The 27,890-nt window shown below is 42.2% G+C and overlaps 1 protein-coding gene across 10 annotated transcripts in view; it reads left to right on the top strand.

Annotated features, from left to right (window-relative positions):
• The window catches only part of LOC131680344 (tropomodulin), a 215,522-nt gene that overhangs the window by 162,785 nt on the left and 24,847 nt on the right, over positions 1 to 27,890 (top strand). For 5 of the 10 annotated variants that reach the window (XM_058961076.1, XM_058961070.1, XM_058961065.1 and 2 more), the window contains 7 exons: positions 16,964 to 17,116; positions 17,179 to 17,346; positions 17,409 to 17,753; positions 17,818 to 18,069; positions 18,128 to 18,275; positions 19,093 to 19,300; positions 20,551 to 20,641. In XM_058961076.1, coding sequence (XP_058817059.1) covers positions 16,964 to 17,116; positions 17,179 to 17,346; positions 17,409 to 17,753; positions 17,818 to 18,069; positions 18,128 to 18,275; positions 19,093 to 19,300; positions 20,551 to 20,584 — 1,308 coding nt within the window. In that variant the 3' untranslated portion in view covers positions 20,585 to 20,641. Of the gene's footprint in view, positions 1 to 16,963; positions 17,117 to 17,178; positions 17,347 to 17,408; positions 17,754 to 17,817; positions 18,070 to 18,127; positions 18,276 to 19,092; positions 19,489 to 20,550; positions 20,642 to 27,890 lie in introns of all 10 variants that reach the window. The other 5 variants (XM_058961097.1, XM_058961103.1, XM_058961082.1 and 2 more) reach the window with 4 other exon arrangements.

Here is a 27,890-nt window from a genome sequence, read left to right as displayed (position 1 = left end):
GCTATGCAATCACTCCATAAATCGCTTTTCAAACCGAGGGCCGAGTGCCATCCCAATCGATTCAGTTCGTTGAGATCGCAAAATATCTGTGTGTATGTATATGTGTCAAATAATGTCACTCAATTTTCTCAGAGATGGCTGAACCGATTTGCACAAACTCAGTTTCAAATGAACGGTATAACGCTCCCATAAGACACTATTGAATCTTGAAGTTGATCGGACTTCTGGTTCCGGAGTTACGGGTTGAAGAGTGTGGTCACACAGCAAATTTCCATATAACCTGGTAACCCTATGATGTCCGAATAATGTAATACATATTCATATACGTTCAACATTACTTGAATTTGCGGGTCTAGATCACTAATGAACGATTGAAGTCACGGTGTTCCTAAAACTGTTAATAACAAAAAAATGACCATAATTTTGTCATACGGCATTCGAAAGATACAGTATCCAAGCATCTTCTCAGTGAATTTTAAAATGATCCATCGAGGGATTCGAGAGAAATTGCAATTTAGTTTTATGACACGTTTCATAAGGCTACCAGCAAACACCCACGGGTTTGGCCCTATCTCTACAAACAAAAATTTTTTTGTCTACTTATTTAGTACATGGAATTCGAAAGATATAGTAATCAAGTATATCTCCTGCATTTGAAAATATTTCATTGACGGAATCGAAATTTATAACGGTTTGGATGTGGTATGCGGTCATAGATGGGTTTTCTACCAGACTTCAAGCGTGAATCCATGTTTGTCTATTGACTATTTAGATCGTTTATACGTGCCGCGGCTTTTAAAGGAAAACCTGACCATTTAATTACATAAACATAATGTACAAAAGGTGTTATTTATATGGTACACTGAAAAAATATGAAAATTGTCTACCAAACGTTAAATATAATGCGTAAATTAAAAAAATGGATAAAAGTCGGAATGTTTACTTCAAAAGGCCATATTTCAATGGTTTATTGACCGATTCTAATTATTTTTTCATTATTGAACAAGTAGACGTTTCATCGTTAATTTTCATTAATTCATTCCCGAGCTAATGTGACAACCAAATTTCATTAACGTAGTCTCAAATGAAAGTTATAATATGAAGTTCGGTTTTGAACCCTCCATCTACTCCTCCACCTCCTACCTCTCAACCCCCAGCCCACTCTCACTCCCACCCCCTCAGACCAACCTCCCACAAGAATTCCCTTCATCCACCCCGTATACTACAATAAGTTTGATGATTCCCGGTGCATCCTCCCTCTCCCACTAATTATATCCCTTCCCTTCTCCACCAGGACGTTAACATGAAGACAACATTGAACTCACGCTGATTAAGTTATGTAAATATTATATTTTTGTTTGTTGCAAGTGTGCCAGTATCGACATGTTGCTTATCAGGTTCGTGACAGTCGTGCTATTAAATAATAGTTTGGATAAATGAGAAAGGCACAATTGCACCACTAGGCACCACTAGGTTTTTTCCGTGTGGGTACCAAAGGAATGAAAGTGAGATTGGAAACATGGAACTGTAAATCACTTTGCTTCCGAGATTAAAATGAATTTTGCACGACATCCTGCAAACTCGTAACTTTGGGTTGCAGGAACTTTGTGTAGTGTACAGAGGGTGTGGAAATCGTTCATCGAACTGTTACATTTTACCAGAGCCATAGCACATCGAGCAAGCACGTGGGACTTGCCCTATAATGCGGGTCGAGATATGCCAAAGCGCCATCAACTGGCAGGCGATCTGCGAGAGAATGAGTGTAGCGAGGTTCAAAGGCTCTTTCTTCAACTATTGCATCATCAACGTGTATTTTTTCACATTGTTACTCCCGTTTATTTCATTTGTTGTTCCTTGCCAAAAACTTAAATTAAGATATTGGAACATATGTCGAAAACCAAAAATTGAATTGTATGTTGAAACACTATGTCACTCGTAGCTAGTCCGAAAAACTGCAAAGGATTTTTCATGGTTCGACATGTATGAAACTTAAACACGAAGTAGCACTGCGGTGCTAGATTTTACGTGTTACAAGACACGTCACTCTATTCACGAAGTGGAATATAAGAGAAAACTGCAAAATTACCCATATTCAGTTTCATCATGGAAATAAATAAACTTTATTTCATTCCAAATCCGTACAGTTTGTTTATTCCATAACCGCGCATCTAGGTGTCGTATTAGTAATGTTATGGCATTGATTTGTTTGGAAAATACACGTGTTACAGTGGTAAAATATTCTTCTCAATATGTAACAGTATTAAAAAGTTGTGAAGACCATCGCAGCTGATCAACTTCAGCGGCCATTTTTTCCTACAAACGATGTGGTTGTGCAGCGTCCTGACTCAGTGCACTTAAACTTTCGTTTGATAATTGCCTAATACTTTTTTATTAGAGACAGTTGCGCGGATTGATATCTTTGTGGAGTAATTCCACCGTATTTTCAGCTTGAAAAATCGATCTTTCGCTTCCGATTTTTTCGGTTATATGTTTGATAACATAGATTTTATTGATTCAATAAAATCGATTTGGTAAAATCGATTTTTCTTTTAAAATTATTGAAAAAACGCGATCTTTTTATCTCTAAAAATAGATTTTTTTGGATAGATTTTCCCTGCTCGATGTTTGCAACATCGATTTTTTCGAAAAAAAATATCGATGTCGCAAAATTGATTTTATTTTTAAAAATGCCCATCACTATTATACTGAATGAATTTCTAATAATTGTGTTGTTTTCTTCTTTTGTTGTTTATTTATCAGCGACGCTCAAAAGTAGACAGGAATATGAAAACAACCACACGGTCTTAAAAACGCATTAGCACGCGAGACATTACAAACCCAATACCCACGCCATATAAATTACTCGCAGAATAGCATACAAACACTCAAGCTTTTCGCGACAATACCAACTCAGTCGCATACGATCGTTATCGCATACCAACGCCCCCCCCCCCAGTTCTCGGAATCACAGAAACATTCCAGCGATTAAGCCAATGTGTTAGCGCTTACGTTTTTTAAGCGCGACCTCAAAATTCAACATACAAACGCCAGCTCTCGCGCGATCATGAATCGTGCTCGCCCGGGAGATTCCACTCTAAAATATGGTTGAAAATTACAGTGAGGTCAGGGAGCCAGCTCTCAACTTTCGTCTGAACCGTACACTCAAAACAAAATATCAAAATGACAAACGGCTACATGGTTATATAAACGAATTGAAACGCTGTAAGTAGGGGTTTGCCCACTGCTCGGACGTCTGTTTGAAGCCGTGGTCCGTCACTTTCTATCTTTTTCTTCCGTCACACAACCAACACCAAAAAACGCACATCCCGCATTGCTGTCATCGCTATGGTACAGCATAGTCCGCACACTTTTCGCAGCGAGAGGAAAGCGGTTACCTGACTAAACCCTATGTTATTAATATACAAATATTTAACAAAAATTACTACACCTATCTGATCTAACAAAATCGTTCACAAACAAAAATATAAACAAAATTTAGCGTAAAAAGCGAACGATAATATGGAACAGCGGTGAGCATAACTTTACGTAAACAATACACTCTACGGAGTGTATACGTAAAAAAGGTATATTGTTACTGACGGGTTACAACGCGCTGAGTTATACATACGATACCACTCGATAAAACGTAAAAACACTTAAGCCTTTCGCGATAATACACGCATACCACGCATGCGAATATGCAATCGTGATTATCCGCGGGCACCAGTGCCCATCAACTTGCATTTATAGAAACACTCCGTTGATCAAGTCAATATGATAGCACGAATTTACAAACGTGGTCTCAATTCTCTAGTGCGATTATACCAATATGCGTTTCCATGCGATCATGAATCGTTCACGTTCATAAGCTCCTACTTTTGGTCCTAGTAGCCTAGATCCATGCCTTCAGTTTTCGTTTCAAAAAAACAATCTCATATACGCTAGAAGTCTCAAGGCGCCAGGGTCGGATATGCTTGTGATTAGAGGGAACTCACTTCCTTCTAGATCTGAACCGTGCACCCACACACGCGATCAAACGCATTAACATTCTCGAGACCTGTGCGATTAAGCAACGCTGGTCACAAACGCGAACATGCAGCTGCGATCATCCACGCAAATTTACGCCAACAATCTCGCAATCATAAATATGCCGCTGTGATTAAACAAACTTTTTAACACCTTCGAGTTAAATTGGTTATTGGAGAGGCATTTCGAGTTCCTCTCATCAGAATCCGACACCTACTTAGTGACAGGAGTAAGCTAGCGCCGAATTAACGGTTGCTCCAAAATCCAACCTACGAATTTATTACCGCGAACATATAAAAGCCCATTCCCGAGCGATCATAACCCCTACTCTCGGTCCAAGCAGCCTAGATGCATGGCTTCAGGTGGACCATACTCATAACAAAAAAGTAAATGGCGACGCTCATATACACTACATAGCAAGTTTCAGGGCGACATTTGCCGGGAACACTAATGATATGAAGAATAGCGCCCTTTTCGAACATTTGAACTGTACTCACCGAAAAATATACCTTCCATGCGCAGGATCACAAAATTATATTCATCAACATTAAAAAATGCCGACACGTAAAAATATGGCAATCATTTAAGAATCCACGCGAATATGCAAATGGTACCACGGTTATACAATCGCATTTATACGCGCGAATTTACATACATGCTAGCACACGTATCATACACACTTCCACGCGATCGAACACGGTTACATACAAACGCTTAAGCTCTACGCAATAATACACAATGGCGAACGTGCAATTGCTATCATCAACACACACCTGGGCCCAAGATTGAGATTTAAAAAACGAACGCTTTTACACTTATAATTTGATTTCGAGCACGAACGAAGATCATGAACGCTCATATCTGTACCGTACATGCACGGTACAGATACGGGCGTCAATCAGAATCACGGTCCGCTGTTATTGACCTTATGCAGTGTTTTGGTGGGTGACATTTCCCGTATCATCTGCAATTGTAGTGAGTGATTCTTACAGGGAGCCCTTCCGAGAATCGAGCTGTATGTACAGCTCCAATTGAACCATAAAAAAACATTTTGAACGGAATCAGAGAAGAACGGGAATCGGTGATCTCCTAAGTAAAAGTTGATGTTTCAAGCTGTACGCTCACGAGGCGACAGGACACACGCCACAAAAACTATTCACTATGGATTTTGTTCTAGCTATTCTAACGCGGCAACTTCAACAGGAATAGGTAGAACAAAATCCATGGTGAAAATTTTGTGCATCGTGCGAAGATTTTAATGGAGGCTCACAGTAAATTGGAGAGCAAAACGATGAGATGCGAAAGGCACAATTAGCTCTTGGTTAATCAAATGAGCTCTGAGAAAACAATGGCCTGTCAATAGGTCAGCGATTACCTTTAGTTCGGGTTTATGTAAAGTTCACGAATTTTATAGTCTTCCTCTTTGGATATTAAATAAAGTCAGTCTTAAGTTGAATTTGTGTGCTTCGAATTCATCTCGTCAGTAACCAGCATCAACTTGGGGCCAAGTTGGACGATGTATCAAAAACGCACTGCCACTGATCACAACGTCCTACACCCATGGGTACTACGAAAGTCGAGACGGTAGTAGGGCAGGCATGGATTTCGTACAAATTATCTTAAGCTCCAAGGATTGCTCTAAAATGTAAGAATCCTCTGAAATTTTAAAAGGACGTTGTAAGCTTGTAAGATTCTTTTGAAACTAGACTTTAATGATTCATGTAACCCTTGAAGTTCGAAATATTTGGCTGGAGTTTGCAAAACTGCTCTAAATTTCATAGAACTTCTGTAAAGTTTACAAAAACCTGTAAACCTTCAGCCTTCCCTAAAATTCGTCTTATTTATTTAAAGTTCACAAAATCAAACAGATTTTTTTTCGCTTGTAGGCGTACGTATTATCAAATGTACCTACTATCGTTGATTCATGCTAACGTGCTTATTTACTATAGAGGTATACCTGTATCGATCTCTACTTCAAACATTTAGATGAGTCGTTTTATTGAACTATATTGTCCTCATCCGCGGCTCCATTATGGATTCGACCACAGTAAATGACACATTCAACAGTAGCAGGAACGACGAAAATAGTATCGCGATAAAACCTACTGCTTCTACAGCATATTAATTATTGGCCGAATGTCGGTTGTGTATAGTACCATTCAAATTCTACTTCTTGCATTGTTTAACAAACAGCACTTCTTCTTCGCGGAAAGTCCAACGCAGCCCATCATAGGTGCTAAACAGCCGTAACAGTTGCACGCCGAAGCGAAACGCAAATTGCAAAATCCTATTAGCAAAGAAAAACCAGCTTTAGGTCAAAAGACAACCAGTCCGTATAGAAGGTGAAGGGAAGACCTATACTCTTCCGGATTCTTTGTTTTCTATTTCTTGCCCAAATGACGCATCGATCGTTTGGTGATGATTGTGCCGTCCGATGGTTCAAGAACGTGACAGGCACGGTATGTTTGCCTAAGTGAGCACCGTCCGATAAGGAAACGTGATTTTTAATACCTTTATTTCTTTAGTTGGCTGCAGAAAGTGCACAACGAACACGTTTTTACTCATAATTTATTATGCAGCAGTAAAAGGTGCGATTTCCAGGGATGTACTTTTTGCCGACTGGAGCCGGAAATTCACGGACACGGTTTTACTCGCGACGTCTAGTCTAGTGGCGGTAGCGGGATACATCATCGAAAGTTTTGTGTAATCGATCGTCAACGAAGCGCGCGCCTCTGCCGGCGCCGCCACCTCCATCGATGCGGGAAGCTATTTGTCGGTCCGCTATAAAATTACCAACTCAGGTAATTGCCCCATCCTCGACGGATCAGTAGAGCAATCGGTCGAGAGTTACACACGTTCATATGCATGGATTATGTAATCAAAAACATAATCGAGTGGTTCGAAGCGAAACCGTGGTTACAAACTTCGAAGAACTGGACGATTCACGCGTGGGCTTGCTGCCCGCAACTTCTTCGTTGATAAATAATCGACTGAAAATTCAGCATAATTCATCCCGTTTAACGGCTTCCATCGGCCGCGGTTCACAGCAGTTCAAGTGCAACAACTACATTCTATCAATTACTCGACTGCTTCGGCTCTAGGCGAATCGATCGCCATTAAAACAGCATTTTTAATTGCGCTGGTCAAATAAAAAAATGCAATCTGATGCTATTTTACTGCATTTAAGTGAGCCCCGCGCTAACATACGTTTGCACACATTTCGAACCACCCCGTGCAACATCATGTACCTAAACTGCCATTAGTAAAGCAAAAGTTTAGTCATACCACACGAACAACAGTCGGTCCCGCCGGGTAGGCTCAGTTGTAATTTTAATGGCCGACAGGGAAAAGTTTCGTAAAACACGGTTGTGAATTTCAAACATTTCCAACCGACGACGACGCAACGGACGGACGGATGGCCGGACGAATGGGGCCCGCAAATTCGTTCGTTGGAAACATTGTTCACATTTTTTGATTTTTGGTATGCCCTGTAAGTAGCTAGCCGAGAAAAGATCAAGGCCGTCAATCATTGGATGCAACGAGTGTCGTGGATTTGAGTAGATTAACGGCCGTCGAAGAAATATGGTGGGTTTGGGTGAATCTAAATTGGTGATATTTGTTTTCTATTAAATATCCTGATACGAGACAGGACATGGATAGTTTCGGAATATTTGCATTTATTAAACAATTCTATTTACATATATGCGATTGTATACCTTAAAATATTCCAAAAATTCCAGTTTAGATTTTTTTGGTTCATTTACAAGACATGGGTACTATAAAGTATAAAACAATGTTAATTATCATTCAAGTTTCCATTTGTCGCAACAACAGCTTAAACTCGCTTCCGGAAAACCTAACAGGTTCTTACAATGTAGAACGGGTTCACGTTTTTCTGAGGTTCGCTGTAGCGTGTAGAACAGACCTTGCCTTGCAGGACCCTTCGTCCAGAATGAAAAATGCTCCTGCAACCACCTCTGAGTGCGGATCGGGGTATGGCATAGAGCCCCGTCCGTATTGCTCTTTAATCCACGGAAAACCACACTTACTTAAAATGTGGTCTTTACAGCGCTTCCGATTACGGTTACATACTGTTTTTCTTTCTCTGCCCACTATATTTTGCTGCATAAGGTTTCCTCGTTAAACCTTCCTGTCAGCAGATCTGTCTCCGTTGAATGGAGCGCTGCGCTCGGTAGTGTTGCGGAAGTGAAGAATCTCGTCAGTATCAGGAACTCCTGTCTTCGAAGTAGAACCGTTATAATTCGCACTAGCGCCTGCCGTACTCTACCGTCTTGCACAGGAAACACTGCTTCGATCCGCCCCCGAGTCCACTGATTACTCACCGCCTCGCCAACCACCAAGACCAGGTCGCCAACCTCCAGATTCTTGACCTCATGGAACCACCTCTATCTGCGCGTAATTTCTGGGTGGTATTTCTTTAGCCATCTGTGCCAGAATCCGTCGGTGATAAACCGCATCAACTGCTTCTTAGGACTATCTGGCGGGACCGTAGGCAGGAACTTGATACCGGATGAGTTGTCCAGCAAGAAGTGGTTTGGTATCGAAGTTTCTTCAGACTCCAACGGGATGTAAGTAAGTGGCCTTGAGTTTATGATAGCATCCGCGTCGAACAGGATTGTTTCCAGTGTTTCATCGTCGGGTTTTCGTGATCCATTCAGAGCTCCGTAGTGAACTTTACTGTCACCGCCTTGTACGCTTTCAGTTCGTTTTTTAGTACCCTGGAAACAGGTGGCGTTATTGGACTAGAATTCGCGTGGTATACCTCCGCGGGAGACGAAACGTTGGACAGCCATGATACACGACACCACACTCAGCGAGTGTACCACTTCCAAATGTTTTACTTACCTTATTGTTCAGGCTAGAGCCTTGTTGTCTCTTGTTGTATGCAGAAGCCGTCTCCACTCCACTCGGTCCATTGCTGCTTGTCGCCAGCCTCGCAGTCTTCGAAGGGTCGGCAGGTCGTCCTCTATCTGGTCGATCCACCGTGCTCGCTGTGCACCCAGTCTTCTTGTTCCTGTAGGGTCGCCCTCAAGAACCATTTTCACCGGGTCGTCGTCCGACATTCTTACGACGTGTTCAGCCCACTGCAGACGTACTATTTTTGCGGTATGCGCGATGGATGGTTCTTCCAGCAGCTGATGCAACTCATGGATCATTACCGGCGCCACGTTCCGTCTTCCATCTGCACGCGATCATAGATGGTACGCAACACCTTTCGTTCTCCATGAGCATATTCCAGGTCTCGTGGCCATAGAGGACCACCGGTCCAATCAGCGTCTTGTAAATAATCAACTTCGTGCTGCGGTGAATTTTGTTCGACCGAAGCGTCTTCTGGAGTCCAAAGTAGGCATGATTTACCGCCAAAATCCGTCTCTGAACTTCTCTGCTGGTATCATTGTTGGCGGTTATCAGTGAGCCCAAATATACGAATTCGTCGACCATCTCGATTTCGTCACCATCAATGTGAACTCGGGATGGTAGGTTCACAATGTCGTGTCTAGAACCTCTTCCTCTCATGTATTTTGTCTTCGAAACGTTGATAGCAAGTTCAATCCTGCTGGCTTCAGTCTTCAGTCTGATGAACGTTTCCGACATCGCCTCAAAGTTCCGTGCCATTATGTCAATGTCGTCGGCGAAGCTGGAGGGAATTCCTGAAGACCGTGCCACTCGTGTCTATCACCGCTCATCTTATTACACCTTCTAACGCAACGTTGAACAGCAGGTACGATAGACCATCACCTTGCCGTAACCCTCTTCGAGATTCAAACGGACTCTAGAGTGTCCCTGATACTCGAACAATGCACATCACCCGATCCATCGTCGCTTTGACTAATCGTGTTAGCTTATCCGGAAAACCGTACTCGTGAGTTATCTGCCATAGCTGATCTCGATCGATTGTGTCATACGCCGATTTGAAATCGATGAACAAATGATGCGTGGGCACGTTGGATTCGTGGCACTTCTACAGAACCTGGCGAATCGCGAATATTTGGTCCGTGGTTGCGCGGGAACCCATGAATCCCGCTTGGTAGTGTCCCACGAACTCCCTTGCAAATGGTGACAATCGGCGGCAAAGAATTCGGGAGAGGACCTTGTAGGCGGCGCTAAGTAGTGTGATCGAGCGGTAGTTGCAGCAATTCAAATTGTCATCTTTTTTGTAGATTAGGCCAACGACACCCTCCATCCACTCCTCCGGAAGAATCTTGTCCTCCTAAATGTTGGCGATTACGTAGTGCAGCGCTCTAGCCAGTGCTTCATCACCGTATTTTAATAGCTCGCTGGGTAGTTGATCTACACCGGAGGCTTTGTTGTTTTTCAGCCGACCGATCGTCTCCTTGACTTCTTGCAGATCAGGGGCCGGCAGCCTGTCGTCTTCTGCTCCAAGATCCCTTTGCCATACCGCCTTCGTCCTCTGCTGCTTCACCGTCGAGGTGCTCGTCATAGTACTGCTTCCACCTCTCATTCACCTCACACTCGTTCGTAAGAAGGTTGCCGTCTAAGTCCCTGCACATATCGGCTTGCGGAACATAGCCTTTGCGCGAACTGTTCAACATCTCGTAGAACTTCCGTGTGTCGTTTACGCGGTACGGTTGTTCCTTCGCTTTGCGATCTCGTTCCTCCTGTTGGTCTATTAACTGCTTACATTCGTCATCGAACCAGTCGTTTCTTCGATATGGAATTGCTGCATCTAGTGCCGTTCTAGCAGTACTTCCTATGGCAGAGCGGATCTCCCTCCAGCCATCTTCGAGAGTAGCTGCGCCGTACTAACTTCCAAATGGACGGCTCTGGTAATGAGCCACATGGAGAGGGCCTCCCAGCGCTTGACGTTGCTTCTGCCCATCTTGACAAGCGCCGACCGGAAGTAATCCAGTCCGGCGAAAGTAAATGGTCGGAAGACGCATTTTAGGTAGTGGGGCCATAGCGGGTGGTCCTGGGGCAGGCTTTGCAATGCAGGCACAGCTTCGTGCAACTTTGTCGAACAGTCGTCGCAGTTGCGGGATGTCGAATCGTTGGCTAATCTTGGCACTTGGCGAAAGCGGCGATGGAACCAGTCTACAAGTAAAAAGGTGATTAAAAGTTGTTTGGTTGACGGGGAACTTCGAAGAACGGCCAGTTGGTGTAGATGTCGCTGGCCTTATCCACCTTTGGGCGAGAACGATGATTTCATCGGGATAAATTTCGCCTTGCGTCGTCTTCTCCTGCTTGCCGAAACTCGCCGCTGGTGAGATATCCGAGCTCCTTAGCATGCCCTTTCTTCCGCCGAATGTCTTCGAAGTACAGTCGTTGTGATTCACACCAGCGCCTGCCGCACTCTTCCGTATTGTCCAGGAAACACTGCTTGGATCCGCCCCGAGTCCACTGATTACACACCGCCTCCAAGCCAGGTCGCCGACCTCTAGATCCTAGAACCACCTGCATCTGCGCGTAATTACTGGGAGGTATGCCTTTAGTCATCTGTGCCACGTAAGCTACTAAACGGTGCATTGTGGTTCAACTGTTGAACCGGGAGAACGCTACCAGCGCAAAGTGTGCGAAATGGCAGTGACTAGTTCTTAATTCTTCCTTAGTTGCTTGTCAATCGGTTATTGCTGGGGCCAGCTCTTTTCGGTGACTTGGAAGAAGTCCAGTGACGAATTAAGGCCCATCTTCAGTTGCGGACCAGTTCCCCACTTCGTCGCGAAATCGTTGAGTTTTGATGGCACGCACATTCATTTCTTTGAATCTATGGTTATCAGGATATTGCCGACGCAGACATCAGCGAACTTGTAATACCGTCTGTGATCGATTGATTAATTCAAGCGAGCACGGTTTTCGAATCAACCCCTAGAAGTATCGCAAATTGTTTGGGAAAGTGTGCTGATTCTGGATGCTCCCCGCCTAGCTTTCAACTCGAGTCTGGGAATAGACAACGTTTTATATGGGGCAACTTCACGTTGGCCCCGACGAGCGCCACTTGCACGCAACTGTCACTCTCCAGTCGGAAATAAGCCACCGCAGAATATGCCGCTTCGCTGGCGTCCACGAACACGTGCAGCTGGAGGCGATCCAGGTTCTTGGTAAAGAGTATGCGGTTCTGGTCGCCACCGCTTGTTGAGATCGTCTGGAATCTGTTGGTCCCATTTCGTACCTTCCGGCCATGTGTCCTGGAGGAGAATTTTTCCGTGCACAAGTAAAAACGTAACGCGGATCGAATAGGCGATTTCTCGTTTGGTGGGAATGTAATCGTCGCTGTATGCCATCTCCATACCTGAGCAGTACACAAACACGTCTTCTTAAGGTATCCATTTAATCCACAACACTGATACGGACTTTTCACCTCGCTCACAGTGTAGATTCTTAGATGAAGATATAGTCATCTCTCCTATTCCCTCCAGCACCTCTACTTCGTTCGACGAGAAATTCCGCGGGATGAAGCCTCCCTTTGAATGTACTAACTTCACCTCGTTCACAACCGCTATTGTCTCCTGAATTGTCTCGAAGCTGTCTATGTAGTCGTAATGGCTGTTCCGAATAGATATAGCACCTCGAGGATACTCGTCTACGAACTCCTCCGCATTTAGGTTCTTCACATGTTGTTCGAACGCCCGAGAACAAGTGGACCCGAATGTGGCCACATCCATTACATACATCTGAGCGCAATCAGATGGATAATATCGGAACAGGAACCATTGAGACTTTCTTTACACTCTTCTATGTCTCCGCAGACGGCGACGGGATACTGACGAAACTGGTACAGAACTCGTGGCAGGGGGTCAATAGATCCGGTCCCTTGAGTAGCTTAGAATTGAACAACACATCGCGCACCTTTGCCGCCGCGTCCCATATCAGACGAATCTTGTTGGGTTTCTGGAGACTAGAAAACTACACCAACGGGAAACTACTAGATCCGGCTTGACTCAACAGATATCAGTTCGGTTAAAGTAGCCTTGTGAGCGTAGCCCTTGCACTCATATTCGAAGATCTACTCACGGACGCCCCTGCTCCATAGTCGAATCCTTTTGAAGTTTACGCTCAAGTCCCTCCAGCCGTCGTGTCCCTAAGGTAGCCGCTTGGTTATTTCCTGTAGCAACCTTTTTGTACCGTTATCGTCATCGGATTCCGGAACTACATATGGGCCCAGAAACCCAAGCTCATTCCAAAGTCGCGGAGCTGCTCGTTTAGTTCTCGGCCAGGATCGAGAACCGCCTGGCGTGAAAGCTAGCGATTGCCATTCGAGACGGTTGGTCCGGAATATACCCATAAATACTCCATCCTAGCCGGCATTTCGCACCAATTGGATCGCTCGGACCTCCTTCATGTAGCTTCAGCGGGACGCACAGACGTAAGTTGTCAAGACCAATAACCAATCCTCTAACGGAAGACCTCGACGATGAGGGAAACGCCGTGCCAGATCACCGTATCTGAGCGTTTACGAAGGCCTTACCAGCAATGTGTAACCGCTGAGGTTACAAAATGTTTTTTGTATAAATTTTGTTGTTTATCTGGATAATTTGTTATGGTGGTTGTGGTCGTAATATATTCGTTAGATTATTAGAAAAATTTGGTAGAAAACCGTATTGTTTAGTGGGTATAACTCTGGTGGGTGGCAGTGGATATATCTCTCAATAGGTCGCTATGTGGGTGGTTGGCTGCAGTGAGGCAAAACGGATGATCGCGGAACGGTTGGAAAATTGAATGAGATGGGTCGAGTGATCATGATCAAGAGACTCTCGGTCTTGAGGTTTCGACCGTGGAAGCGAGAAGACGTGCTTAAGTTAGCTGCTAGTTATTATACCAAACCTGGAAATACGGTGAAACCGGCTGTAATAGCCCTGGACGCTGGTGTGGTCTTCGACCGCCAGCTAAACGCAAAGGACCAGTCAAAACGTGCCTGTCTCGCCCGCTGATACGGCTAATCGTAAGAGGAGATAGCAGGCTGTCGTCGCGGGTTCCCCGATTGTTAGTCGGTATTCGCTCCACCTGCTAAAAGCTAAGGACGACCGCGTGACCCGTGAGTCCGCCATTGCAGTGCGATTGGTCGCAAACCATCGCAAACCATTCAGAATCAATTATCCAGATCCGAAAACCCTCCCACAACTAAATACGACCCTGCGACCTGAGGACCAAAAGAGGCCTTCCGCGCCCACCCCGGAACGTCCATACCAGGCGTTGGGGCTTAAGCGGGTTCCCTTCAGGAACTGCAACGACCATCCTCGGGGGCTGAGAGCAGCTGCGATCCCTCAAACGGTAACAAATGGCGACCACGCGCTGCAAATTCGATTCGATCCGATTTGCACTCCCGGCCCACCGGAGAGTCAGGGATTCTGTTGGACCTTCAATTGCTTCGCTACAGATTCTTCCCTCGTCTACAAAGGCGAAGACCGCATAACAAATGTTGTTACTGTAGAGGACTACTGGCACGATTTGGCCTTTTCAGGACGCCGGAGGATACGTAGCTCGCCGAGATGGCAACGTTTTCCGGAGTAGGGTTGGAAGTTTGGCGGAGGGTGTGGTGCTTATGGCGGCACCCCTCGGTTCTATATCCATTCCAGGAACGACAGGGCCATTTTCCGTGACTGTTGAGGTAGGTCCGGAACAACTCCTTCCAGCGTTCATCCAGACTCACGCTCTTGAATTGATGGCAATCAACCACTCGATGGTCACCACGCTCACATGTCCAGCATGGTTTACATTGCTTAGGGTTGTTTGATGCGCTACAAGCTGCTGTTGATGATACACATAGATTTGGAAACGTATGTGAGTCTCGTTCTGCCGTGTGTGTGTGAAGGTGGCCTTGGATTTTCGCCGGTCGTTTCTCGGTGCTTTCTCCACTCCGGGAAGTACAGAGGTTACGCTAGCTGCTGTCACAAATCCGGAAATGAGCATGTCGAATGTGTCGAGGGTTTCTGGCTGGTTTTTGGTTTTATAAAAGATCCAGTCCATTCGCATAGCTTCTCGATCAACTCCTGCATCGGAGTTGGATTTGACAGGAGGTTTTGCTGACAAACCACTCTGACGTGATCGACCAAATTTTGCACTGACAACCCGAACTAGATAAGTGTTTCTAACTGTTGTTGTCGCGGGGCCGGAACATGTGGAATCTTGTTTAACAGCTAGAGGATGATGAGTTCTGGTCTCCCATACAGTATGGGCAGGGTCTGAATGACGTGCGGCAAACCAGCAGGCAACAGTGGGTGAGTGCGAACTGATTCTAGTGCGCTTCCTTTGTGAGAAGTGGGAAGTCTTGTAGCAACTGCGGTCTAGGAGTTGGAATCGTAATCGGCGGTAGAGGTAGCGGTGCGGGAGGAACCAGTATAGGAGATGGAATCGGAGATGGATTCAGCTTATTTGAAACTTCTCTCGAGTTTGTTCCACTTTCCTGTGATTCCAGCCAGTTCAGTGCGCTCCCTAAAGATCTGTGATAGAGCTACTACTACTACTGTCTTGCGCCGCCTGTCGGACGATCTCTTTTCGTTTCTCGAACGACTCCTGTTTAATTTTCTGCTGCACCCTTTTTCCGCCTCTAGCTTACGCTCACGTAGTCGACGCTTTTTCTCGAACTGGCGCTCTTCTTGCTCCAGCCGTCGCATCTCGATTTCCTCCTGTTCCAGAAGCTGTTGTTCTTTCATTATCAACTCGTCTGCAACGAGCTTTAATTGCTCCTCTAGCACGCACACTGGATGTAGCGCTTTTGGCTGGGTCGGGTTTCCTTTTCCCCCGTTTTGACCCCATCTTTGAATCGACCTTGGATCCTTTTGGAGGTTTCTTCGGGAACATTAAGCTGTGTACCCTTCTGCTGTGATGCGCAGTCGTTACAGGAATATTTAATGCAACGTACTTTCACTGCATCATCTACTCCGGCGTATCCGAAATGCTCCCAGCCGTTACACGTGTGGCACTGCACCATCTGGCTCTCTGCGTCGTTCGGACGTGTACAGGACGGACAGTTACGCGAGGTGATGAAAAACTGGACGATCTTCGATCATACCTTCCGTATCCCGAACAAAATTCTTAAAGAATGTTGGGTTACGTTTCGGAACACCTACTCATTCAGCAAACATTTTTAACCATTAGCTTAAAGCAAGAAATAAGTTTTATTAAGTATTTACAGTTGGTTGACCGCTAAGAACTGAGGGGAAGGTGTGGGCACCCTTTGCCTTTCTTCGTTGCTCAAACAATGTAGTGTTTGTAGTTGATAGATAGCTGTACTGAATCGATTTTCGTAGAATCCATGCGTGTAAGACGTTATTGTAAACCTGATCTGAGAATGTTGAAAACTCGAATCGAATCCTTCAATTGTTACACTACCATTTGAGCCAATGCGTTGAACAAAGAAGGCATTTGCTGCTCCAACCAACGGCTTCTAATGCTTAAGGTGATAACAGAAACAGGGCGAAAATATGCTCTTTACCCTATATGTAGTGACAGAATAGTTTTTTCCTTCTTTTAATTATCCTATTGCACAATTGGCATCTAAATGCTTTCGGCCATGATGGTAATCTCCGGCAACGATCACCGCACAACACATGAACAAAAGACGATTGCAAGGTTGAATTTGTCGCAAACGGATAATCTCAAAAACCTTCCCGTCACCTCAACAAAAATAAGTAGCGTTAAAAGTACCATAATGAAATAATTTGACGTCCGGTAAGGCGCCCATGTTGGGTGTTTTTAAACGTTTTCTGCTTATTTGCGACGGTAAGGCCGAGAATTGAGGTCGAGTATATTTAACCCTCTATCCATAAGAGCATTACAAGACTTTTGTTGTATAATGTTATTACTCATAACGATAATGTTCCGGTGCATTGAATAGAAAGGGAAGAAATTGACTGCGTCGACGACAAATATCGAAACCTTTTTTATTTCTCAATGTACATCACATTGTGTCAGCATAAGCAAATTTTCACGGAATATTTTTCTCTTTATCTCCCTCCAGACTTCGTCATCGACTACCACCAAAACTATCACCACACCTGCAAAGCTGTACGGCAAAGATCTCGGCGCATATGACGACGTCGATGTGGACGAACTTTTGGCGCAGCTTTCGCCGGAAGAGATCACCCTCCTGGCCAAAGAGGTCGACCCGGACGTAAGTATAACTGTCTATAACGTTCAACATCAGCATATCTCATTAATCATTACCTCTTTTAGGATTCCTTCCTGCCACCAAGCCAGAGAACCAACTACGAATGTGACAAGGAAGCAACCGGTCCACTGGATCGGAAAAAGCTGATAGAACACATCAACAAGCAGGCAATGGAGACACCGGATCGGCCCGAACTGGAACCATTCGTGCCCGGGGTGGTTCGTGGTAAAAAGGTTAGTTTTTGTTACTGTTTCGTTCGGAGTAGCAACATCATAAAATTGTCTTTTTATTGCAGTGGATCCCACCGCCACAGGAGCAAAGAATGCAGGAAGCGGCAGATCAGATCGCGATCGATCTGGGTGAAGAGTACGAGCATGCCCTGACGGATGCTACTCAGGAGGAAATTATCGATCTGGCTGCCATCCTTGGGTTCCATTCGATGATGAACCAGGACCAGTATCATGCCTCTTTGCTCAACAAGGGCCAGCCGGTGGGGCTGGGCTGGGACGGTATTACAAAGTCGTCTATACAGAAGATTTTCCCGGCGGAGGCACCCAACAATACCGATCCGGAGGAGATGATTAAGAGAATAAAGGACGACGACAGCAAGTTGGTCGATGTGAACTTTAACAATATCAAGGTTCATTGAACAATGTTCGTGATTGAAACGTTCCGATATTAACAATCATCCTTCCATTTCGCAGAACATCTCCGACGTTCAGTTCGAGAAACTGATCGAGGCACTGCAGAGCAACACCCACCTGGAAGTGCTCTCGTTGACCAACACAGGTCTAACGGACCGTACTGCCCTGCTGCTAGCGGCCGCCCTCGAGCGTAACCATACCTTGCGGGTGTTGAACGTCGAGACGAACTTCATCAGCCCGTCGGTGATCGTATCGCTGGTAAGATCCCTGCTGACACAGATGTCTATCGAGGAGTTCCGGGCCTCCAATCAGGTTAGTTTGAAATAGTTTCCTTCAATCCTGTTTTCTTATTTTCAAAATGGGATTTTAGCGATCACAAGTGCTGGGCAACAAAATCGAGATGGAGATCACCGATTTGGTGGAGAAAAATACGACCCTGCTGCGGCTAGGTCTACACCTCGAGTTCAACGATGCCCGTCACCGAGTGGCAGCCCATCTGCAGCGTAACATCGATAGAAGTGAGTAGCTGTTGTTGAAATGGTTTATATCAGCGGATTTCAGGGTCTAAATTCTAAAAAAAAAGACATTCTTGGTTTCGGCTATACTTTTTCGGGTACTACTTCGTTCTAACTGGGGTAGATTTTAAGATCTTTTTCAGCCACCGATTGAAGGATGAATGGGGCAATCGCTGAATAGGTTGTAGAACCATCTACTGAATAGGTTTTCCCTTTTATTTTCCCAACCCAACCGATTTCAGATGATCCGCAACACTGCCTCCCGATTCCGTACTATCGCTATTTGACTGTTCCTCCAGCGCTGCGCTCCAAGCGTTGTTTAACGGAGCATACAAAGCTAAAAGAAGCTAGCATTCCCAATCCGACGACAGAAGAATTGGCTAAAAACATCGACGAATCGGTCATTCAAAAATCAGAAATCTTTCTTGAAATTGACAGTAATTCAACCGTGGTTGAAACTTAAAGATTGTCGGTTGGTACTTTCGATTACAGCTGATTGGTATGTAGGTTGTTTTGTCTTGGGTTAACCTTGTTCCTGTTGAATGAACATCCTCGGTGATTAAATCCATGTTTCCGTGGTTGCCTCAGGGGCAATTATCACGGTTGATCGATAAACGTCTTTGTTTTGTTGTTCACGCAAACGTTCCCATTGTTCCCATCCGACACTCGTGTTCCAACCATGTATCTATCTGTATATGTGTTTTACCTTTCTTTTTCTTTTTGGTAACCCAACTTACTCTGTTACGCTCACGCGCGCACATTCACACTTAAAACCAAAATAAACAATCTGTATCGCTCCTGTAAAACCAACATGAGTCAGTTCGGATCGATAAGAAAGACGGTCGATCGTCACGAGGTAGCTTTTACCGACCGCATCACATCGAGGAACGTATGGACGAGCTGGAAGGTGTCGACGAGGAACCAGAGGAGGAGGAGGAAGAAGTGCGCGAGGTTCCACAGGACTACGATGTTGAGGAGGATCCGGACAATATAGTCATCCGTCCGCCGCCCTCCGACGACGAGGATATGTAATGATCAGGCCTATAGAAAACGATTCGCTCTTTGTTTTTCGTTTTTTTCACAAAGTTTTTGCCGCTTAGCTATGCTCTCGCTGATAGTTTGCTGAACCCAATTTAGTTTAGTTTTAACCAAATAGAAATCAATACAAAAAGCGAAGCAGATTTCAATCCGGAAAGTCATTGTAATTTACCGAATAGTGAGTTATTAACTTTTTACCTTACTTTGTTACGTGTACATATGTAATTTGCAACCGAATTCACATCCTGTGCATCCCTGCTACATTCCATCCGTCAAAAAAGCAACTCTTCTCTCACCACTACAACTACAACTACCACCTGGAAGCAAGCCACCAAGTGCGGGAAAGATCTACAGAACAGCTGAACGTGAATGTTTGAATGCTTATTCGAAGGGCATGCGCCAGCTTTTGCTACTTTTAAGTTCTAACATACTTCAACCTCACTTATCTTCTCTGTCCCTTCTAATTTAACACTAATTAAAAACCGATACATATACAGATAGACCACGGCCGAATCGACTGATCGACGTTGATTCTGCCTGTGATCCTTTACCAAAATGTGTGCAAAGAAAGATGGTGGCCCCGTCCACTTCTACGCACATTCGACGACAGTTTGGTTCTTTCGCAACCGATTCCAATGTTTACTTGTAATTTTACAAACACCAGTTATTGTACAGTCAACTACACAAATACATACACGACCCCAAACACCGAGTGTAGCCCATACGATCGAGAGCCATTTTGTCGCTACAACCGTCGATGTTTTATGGAATGTGTTTTTGGTTTTTGTACCCTTTGCATCCCCTGTGCTTGCCTATCACAAACACGAACATCGATTTCGCACATCTACACAGCCAAGGTCCCGGAACCGACGAAGGGATGTTCTTTTTGTTCCCTATTGTACACTACACTCTTTTGTTGGAGTACCAACAGCACATCAGTGGTCTAACCGGAATCAGTCAATGTATTGCATTTGCAGTTTTTTTTCTGAGGAACTCTCGATTAGTTGGTTGAAAATATTTGGGTCCTAGCAAAAATTGTAGTTTGACAGTTAACCTGTGCCCCAATATTCTCAAACTATTGATCGTTTCGCATCCATCACTTGTCAATAACCATACGGAGAGACATACAGCAAATCAAACCACGCATTGAACACAGTATTCTAGCATATTTTTCTCTCTCTATCTTCTGTTTGTTCCCTTTCATTTTGTTTTTCTTTTTCTTTTCTTCGAATGTTTCCAGTAAGAAAAGATCTGTCGCAGCGTCTGCAGTTTAGATTTTTCCAAAATATTCACAGAAAGCAGGCGACAATGATACAGTGAACTGGCGTAAGGTACATGCATACTGTTTGTTTGTAAAAGTGTCACTGCTAGGCGTCACCAGCTAAAACTAAAAGATTTTGTTTCTTGAAGCGAATTAAAACAAAAAGCAATAATCAATGCTGTACTCTGTAGTTTTCCGAATTAATCAATTTTCTTCTCTTCGACTATTCGCTGGAGTCAAGCACTTTCCTTTCTACTCTACAAATAACAACCGAAAGAATTCCGCATTAAAACAGTAGTGAGTTCTCTAAATTTGCTCTGAGATGTTCTTTCTTCTTTGTTTCTTATGTATATAAATACTTCTATCACAGCATAATCGTCCATTAAATGAAATTTTCTATATCTATTGAACATTTAACTCGAAACACATAACCATAGTAGGCTTAGAAACAGATTTTCTCTAACACTAACACAAAAACCAACGATTTGCGTTTAAGCGATTTTGCATGATTTGTCTGTTGTAAGCTTTGGTTTCAGCTGTCTGAAATGCATAATGATATCGTTGTAGGTTTTACAACACTTAACCCATAACACTACACTCCTCAACACATCCTTCATAAATACTGGGTGGTCCAAATTGTTCTGTCATTTACTGTTTATACCACTTCTCTACGCCATTTTTACAATCGAATTTTGATTCTGAATAAAATTAAATGAAATACATTAGGAGTTGAGCAAGTAATCCCACACTTTCTCTTTGTCAAATGAACGAACTGAATAAATAAAATAGCACTTGGTTTCTCTACTGCTTGAAGCATTGGCGATGTACACGCCCGTTTAATATAACTCAGCGAATAAAAACCATAGTTACTCAGAGATTGAGCAGTAAAAATCGGAATAATCCTGTGAATCCTGACCAATGTCTGACCATTGGTCGGGACTTTGCACAAAAGCGACTGCGATTTTTTTTCTGCATGTTACTCACTTTACAGGTTGTTGGTATTTACTCTATTTTGAGTTAATATCACTGAGAACTGGTACTTGTTGGTACTGAGAATTTATGCAATAAATTAAACTGTCGCTTTGAAATGACAACAGCAAGTAGCAACTTGCCACTGGTCGGCGCTTTGATCGGTCAGCAATCGCTATACGGGACTTGTATGCAAACTTGGATACAATGGTGACACACGCATGCAAACCTGTATGTGCGATGATGATTTTTAACGTATTTTCATTTAAATGTTTACACAGGTTTTCTCTGTGTTAATACCTACTTAATTTCGTTAAAGGTGGAACAACACTCGAGTGTTATTTCAGAAGGGCCAATAAGCATACTGTCAAAATTCACTTTAGGGAGAAATTCTGAACAAACCATTAATCGTCGATTATAAATGACAGCAGTAGACAAAAGAGAAAACTTTTCTCTGTCATAACATTTTACATCCATTCTCGGTGAGTTACGGTTTGTCTGGAATTTTCTCTCAAAGTGAATTTTAACAGCTTGCTTATTGGGCGTTTACAAAAAAAACATGCGTGAGCTCTTAGAATAAGTAACATGTAGGATAAAAAATTGTATTGATATTTCACCAATGTTCCGAACAATGATCAGACGTTGGTCAGAAATCACACGGTTATTCTGATTTTCACTGCTCAATCTCTGACTAACTACGGTTTTTATTTGCTGAGTTAATTTGTGCGAGCCTGTAACGCCGGTAACAAATGCGTCAAAATGATCGCACCAACCCAAATTTTTCTGAATATTCCTCAAATGTTTAACTAGTTTTTTTTAATGATAGACCAACGTTTGATAAATATAGCACCTTTTTGAGCAAAGAGCACACCTGCATAGTCAACGTTATATCGTCAATTATGCGAAATACAGTGACACAATCTCATTTTCGTACACCGCTATGCGAAATGCTTACATGCATTTTACAAGTAAAAAATAAGTTTACGAGACATTTTATTTATGTAGAAATAGTTTACTAGACAGCATAGGGACGATACAATAATTATCTTTGTACTAAAATGATCATTTTTTCAAAAATAATCATATTCTAAAGATGGTCAAATACACACGCAATCTCATATTCGTACAGTACACATATTTTTTCAAAAATCAATTGAAATTTCTATAATAAATGTTCAATGTGGTATCTTTTGTTTGTAATTACAGGTTTCAATCGCATTGGAATGCTGACCAGTAGTTTTTGTGTGTACTCAACTTAAATTTTATCCCATTCTTCTAAATAGTAGTTTCTAAGATCATTCTCATTGTAAGCCGGAAAGTTTTGCACTTGTTATCCAAATACTCCCATTTATTTTTCTAATCAGTTAATAAACGGAGTCCGCAGTGGAGAATCCATAACATTCAAACAATTATAAATTTACTCTAAACGTTTTTTGCACGCCTCATGCTTTAGGTTCTTCTCCTGATCGAATTTCCAATATCCACCATTTCTTAGTAAAAGTACCGTTTTACGGAAGCTTTGGTTTAATATTTATTTAGAGATATTCATAATTTCTAGCACATTTAACGGACATATAATACTTGTTATAAGACTTTTACGTCCAGGTCTGAGTTCGCTTTTCTCCACTCGAAACAACAGCCATTTGAGTCAAAGATGTTGAATTTTGACTCGTAGACAAAGTTTACAATCTTTCCAATACTCCGATAAAATGTTTCAATGTTGTTTAGTAAATAAAAAATTAATTCTTTGTTCTTCTCATTGATGAACAGCTTCTTGCTCAGAACACATTGTAATTGTCCGTTCTCCATACATTACGAGCCTCACCAGAGCAGACTTATACTTAAATGCTATGATTCAATTTATTTATCATGTATATAACCACAGATAACAGACGTTTAGGCTCGATTTGAATCGTGTGTAAATACCCGCTACTGAAATTCCGAATAAATCAGACGTCTGAAACACGTTTGGCAAACGTTTGCAGATGGCGCAGTGATCACTACAATGCAGTTAGAGTGCAGCTGTCAAACACGTGTAGCAAACAGTTGCGCAGATGGTAATAGTGAACCACGGATTTTCAACGTATATCAATTTGAAAGTTTACACAGGTTTTTGAAGAAATTTTGTTCTAGCCTAAACGTCTGTTATCTGTGATATAACATTAATTACTCGATTTTCCCAAATTTTTCTAATCAAAAATCATTTATCCCTCATCGTTAATTGTTTATAGTTCAAGTTTTTCGCAATATCTGCTCTACGTTTCGCCACATCAAAGCTTTTAACATTTTAAATAGTTGGACGCAACCTTTGAACAATTTCAAAGATTTCATGAATTTCACCTTCATTTTGGTGAGTAATAATTAGTTTTCGTCCCATAATGGCAGCTAGTTTACTTTTTTAACCATTACGTTAATGTGAGGGAATTTCTTAAACTAGTGTAGAGTAAACTGTGCCAATGAACACTTTTCTGTAGTCAAAAAATCTATTTTTCTAAGTAAAACAGAAAAAAAAAATAAATAAATAACAGGTCTTAAAATTGACAAATTAAGTGACTTTTCAAAAGTGTACGAATATGAAATTGTGCCGTTTTCACACCAAGTAATGATTTTTTATGTGTAGTGTACGAAAACACACTTTAGATTACAAATGATAAGAAAATGACAGATGATGATTCTACTACCACATTTACAAAAAAAATCCTATATTAAGTAGCGCAAACATTTATGAAACAATATTAAACATATACACTAGAGGTGTACGAATATGAGATTGTGTCACTGTACGTGGACGATATTTTTAGTAGAAATTTTCATTCAGGTACAATTATTTACATGAAGAACTAAAAGCAGTTGACCGGATCGTGAATCTGTCTGAACTAATTTTTTGATAATTTGGTGCAGAGTTGCGATTTTCATTCATCACGATGTATCTTTTTTTCTAGTTCGATGATTTTTTCAGATCTTCGAAAGAGAAAATTTCTTCGGATTCCCTCGGGTTACTGTTTAGTTTGATCCATCTGTGAAGTTGATTTTTTAGACAATTTAGAAATTGTTCATAGCCGTTACTAGAATAATAATGTGTACTGCTCTTAGAGCTGGCATGTATTGCATTATCATGAAATCCGCTTTTTTCTATCCATACACCATTTTCATAAACATTTTCATTCTGTACTGCCAAAATTACTATGTACTTTCTGCTAGCTACTCGACTGAAAGCGGTCTTTGATGATTTGATTTCCTTCTACATGAAGATTGTACATTTTCATGTTTTCGGGGACATCGTTGCTCTCAGAATCTAAACAGCTCATGTGAGGGTACCCAATCGATGTGTCTCACATCCGCGAGTTCCGCTGCTTTACCTACATCTGGAATTAACACTACATTCTTTCAAATTCATGGTTTAATTACATATAACTCACCGGTAACGAAATGCAAACAGCATATTATTCCACACCTGACGAAAATCTTTAGGCTAAGTCTAGTACTAAATTATATACCTACGAACTGGAGACAAACAAGGGTAATATTTATACCAAAAGCTGGGAAGCGCGATAAATCACTTCCAAAATCTTTTAGACCAATCAGCTTGACCTCCACATTTCTAAAAATAATGGAGAAAATGATGGACCTACACATTAAATCAGAATATTTGAAACAATCTCCACTGAGCAAGTTTCAATTCGCATATCGAAATAACAAATCAACAGTAGATGCGTTACACATGCTGGTCGGAAAACTGGAGAATTCTATCGTAACAAAAGAAATTTCACTAGCTGCCTTTCGCGACATAGAAGGAGTTTTCGACAATGCATCTCATAGCTCAATGCGGAATGCTATGAGGAAACATGGGTTCGATATCTACACAATAAATTGGATCAACTCGATGCTTATAAAACGTGAAGTAACTAGCACGCTTGGAAACACGACACTAACTATGAAAACAAATAAGGGATGCCTTCAAGGCGGAGTTCTATCGCCCTTATTGTGGTCATTGGTTGTAGACGAACTATTGAAATCATTAACTGAAATGCAATACGAAGTGATTGGATTTGCAGATGATGTTGTAATCCTCGTGAGGGGAAAATTTGACACTGTTATCTCAAATAGAATGCAATCTGCATTAAACTTCACTTTGAAGTGGTGTAAAAAGGAGGGCCTGAACATAAATCCCTCCAAAACAATCATAATCCCATGTACTCGAAAAAGGAAATATTCTTTATCAACACTTTTGCTCAACGGAACAGTAATTGAATTGTCCTCTGAGGTAAAGTATCTGGGATTGATACTAGATAAAAAACTAAACTGGAATGCACACATTAGGCAGGTTATAAGCAAGGCAACTAGTGCTCTTTGGGTGTGCAGTAGAACATTCGATAAAAAATGGGGTCTCAGACCTAATATGGTTCACTGGTTGTACTCCACAATTGTCAAACCAAGAATAACATATGCCTCGCTAGTTTGGTGGCCTAAAACAAAAGAGACATCAACTCATAAAAAGCTAGGTAAACTTCAAAGGCTTGCTTGTGGAGCGATAACTGGTGCCATGCGAAGTACTCCATTGAAGGCACTAGATCGTCGCTGTTGTGCTATCTTATGACAAACGCCATTTTGGGGTGAACTGAGTTAGATATGCCAAGTTACTAAGTTTTAAAATCTCCATAAAGTCGCGTTTTCAGAATTTTGAAATTCTGCTGGGTTACTGAGATATAGCGAAACACGATTATGACAAGCGCCAATTTCTCGAGTGATCGAGTTGTGCTATCTTATGACAAAGAAAAAAGAGGCAACATTCTTAGTTTGTTAGCTTGCTATAAGCCGAAAAGCTTATAGCAAGCCAACAGATGTCTCTGATGACATAGGTAATTCCTATGCAGATCAACCATAACCATTAGCTAGGTTCTTGTCTCGGGAGCAAAACATTTCCTACCATAGTTTTTTTTCTGGGAATGGTTGGCTTATATATTCATGATTATTGAACAAATTTCCTTTTGAGATTTCCAATTGTTTTGGAAAGTATACCGAAATGTAGTGATGGATTATGCAAGAAGAACATTTGTTTCGTCTAGTCACCTGTCAACAATAACATTGTTTAATAAACATTGTCTCTAAATTGTCAATGAAACCAATTTTTGTTCATTGTTTTTCCTGAATAAAGGAGGAAAATTGGAAAAACTTTGTGTTCTAATACCATCATTTTGTAACCTGATATTGCTGCTATCTCATGGAAAAGTATGATATTGGACATAGTGATCTATAACGCATAATTTTACGAATCAGTTATAATTCATTTTTATATGAAATCTTCTGTACACATTTGTGACACGTCATACATATTTTATCATCAAAACACACTTATGACACGTATGTTAGCGACTTTGGTTTATATTTTAAGCAAAAACTGTAAATATAGTCAACCGATCTTCGCACAAATCGAGTTTACTTCAGAAAAGATAGAAGCATCGAATGCCATATTTTTTTTTTTTTTTTTTTTTTTTTTTTACCATTTTTTTGTTAACCATTTTTGTTAACGACCTATTGAGTTAATTTGTCAACAGTTTTTTCGGCATTTAATTAGCAAGGGACTGGAAGGTGAAGTATATTTTTCAATATTTAGAGCCATAGTACTCAAGGGAGAGCAAGGTGTTGAAAGGAGAAAGTTTAGAAAAGCGTGGAAGGATCATATATGCAAGCTTAGAGCTCACCGGCGAACTTAACCTTTTGTCTGCTACCGTAGTGGTCAAGGTCTTTTGGCATTAGAAATGCGAATCACCTGAGTCTACGGCATGTCCGAACAAGCGCAAAGTAACTTGTTACTTCATGCTGTCGGAACCGACAAAAAGTTAAGTCACGGTAAACTTCCACACTAAGCATTTGCGACGTTGAAACTCATTGAATGAGCCAGTTTTGTTTGTTCCCTCACCAATTGCCTGCCTGAGTGATTTTATTTTATCGACTATTGTGACTGTCTCAGCGTGTGTGACAATATGGTCACATGTGTTGCTGATTTTCACGGTGTCGGCAGCTTTCACCCAACGCTGCAACGATGAATCCCCATCACGGTAAGTTCTATTTTTACCATTTTTTTGTTAACCATTTTTGTTAACGACCTATTGAGTTAATTTGTCAACAGTTTTTTCGGCATTTAATTAGCAAGGGACTGGAAGGTGAAGTATATTTTTCAATATTTAGAGCCATAGTACTCAAGGGAGAGCAAGGTGTTGAAAGGAGAAAGTTTAGAAAAGCGTGGAAGGATCATATATGCAAGCTTAGAGCTCACCGGCGAACTTAACCTTTTGTCTGCTACCGTAGTGGTCAAGGTCTTTTGGCATTAGAAATGCGAATCACCTGAG

Source organism: Topomyia yanbarensis, chromosome 1, assembly GCF_030247195.1.
Source record: "Topomyia yanbarensis strain Yona2022 chromosome 1, ASM3024719v1, whole genome shotgun sequence".
NCBI lineage: Eukaryota > Metazoa > Arthropoda > Insecta > Diptera > Culicidae > Topomyia > Topomyia yanbarensis.
Note: the sequence above shows the minus strand (reverse complement) of the source record. Positions and strands in the feature narration are given on the sequence as shown.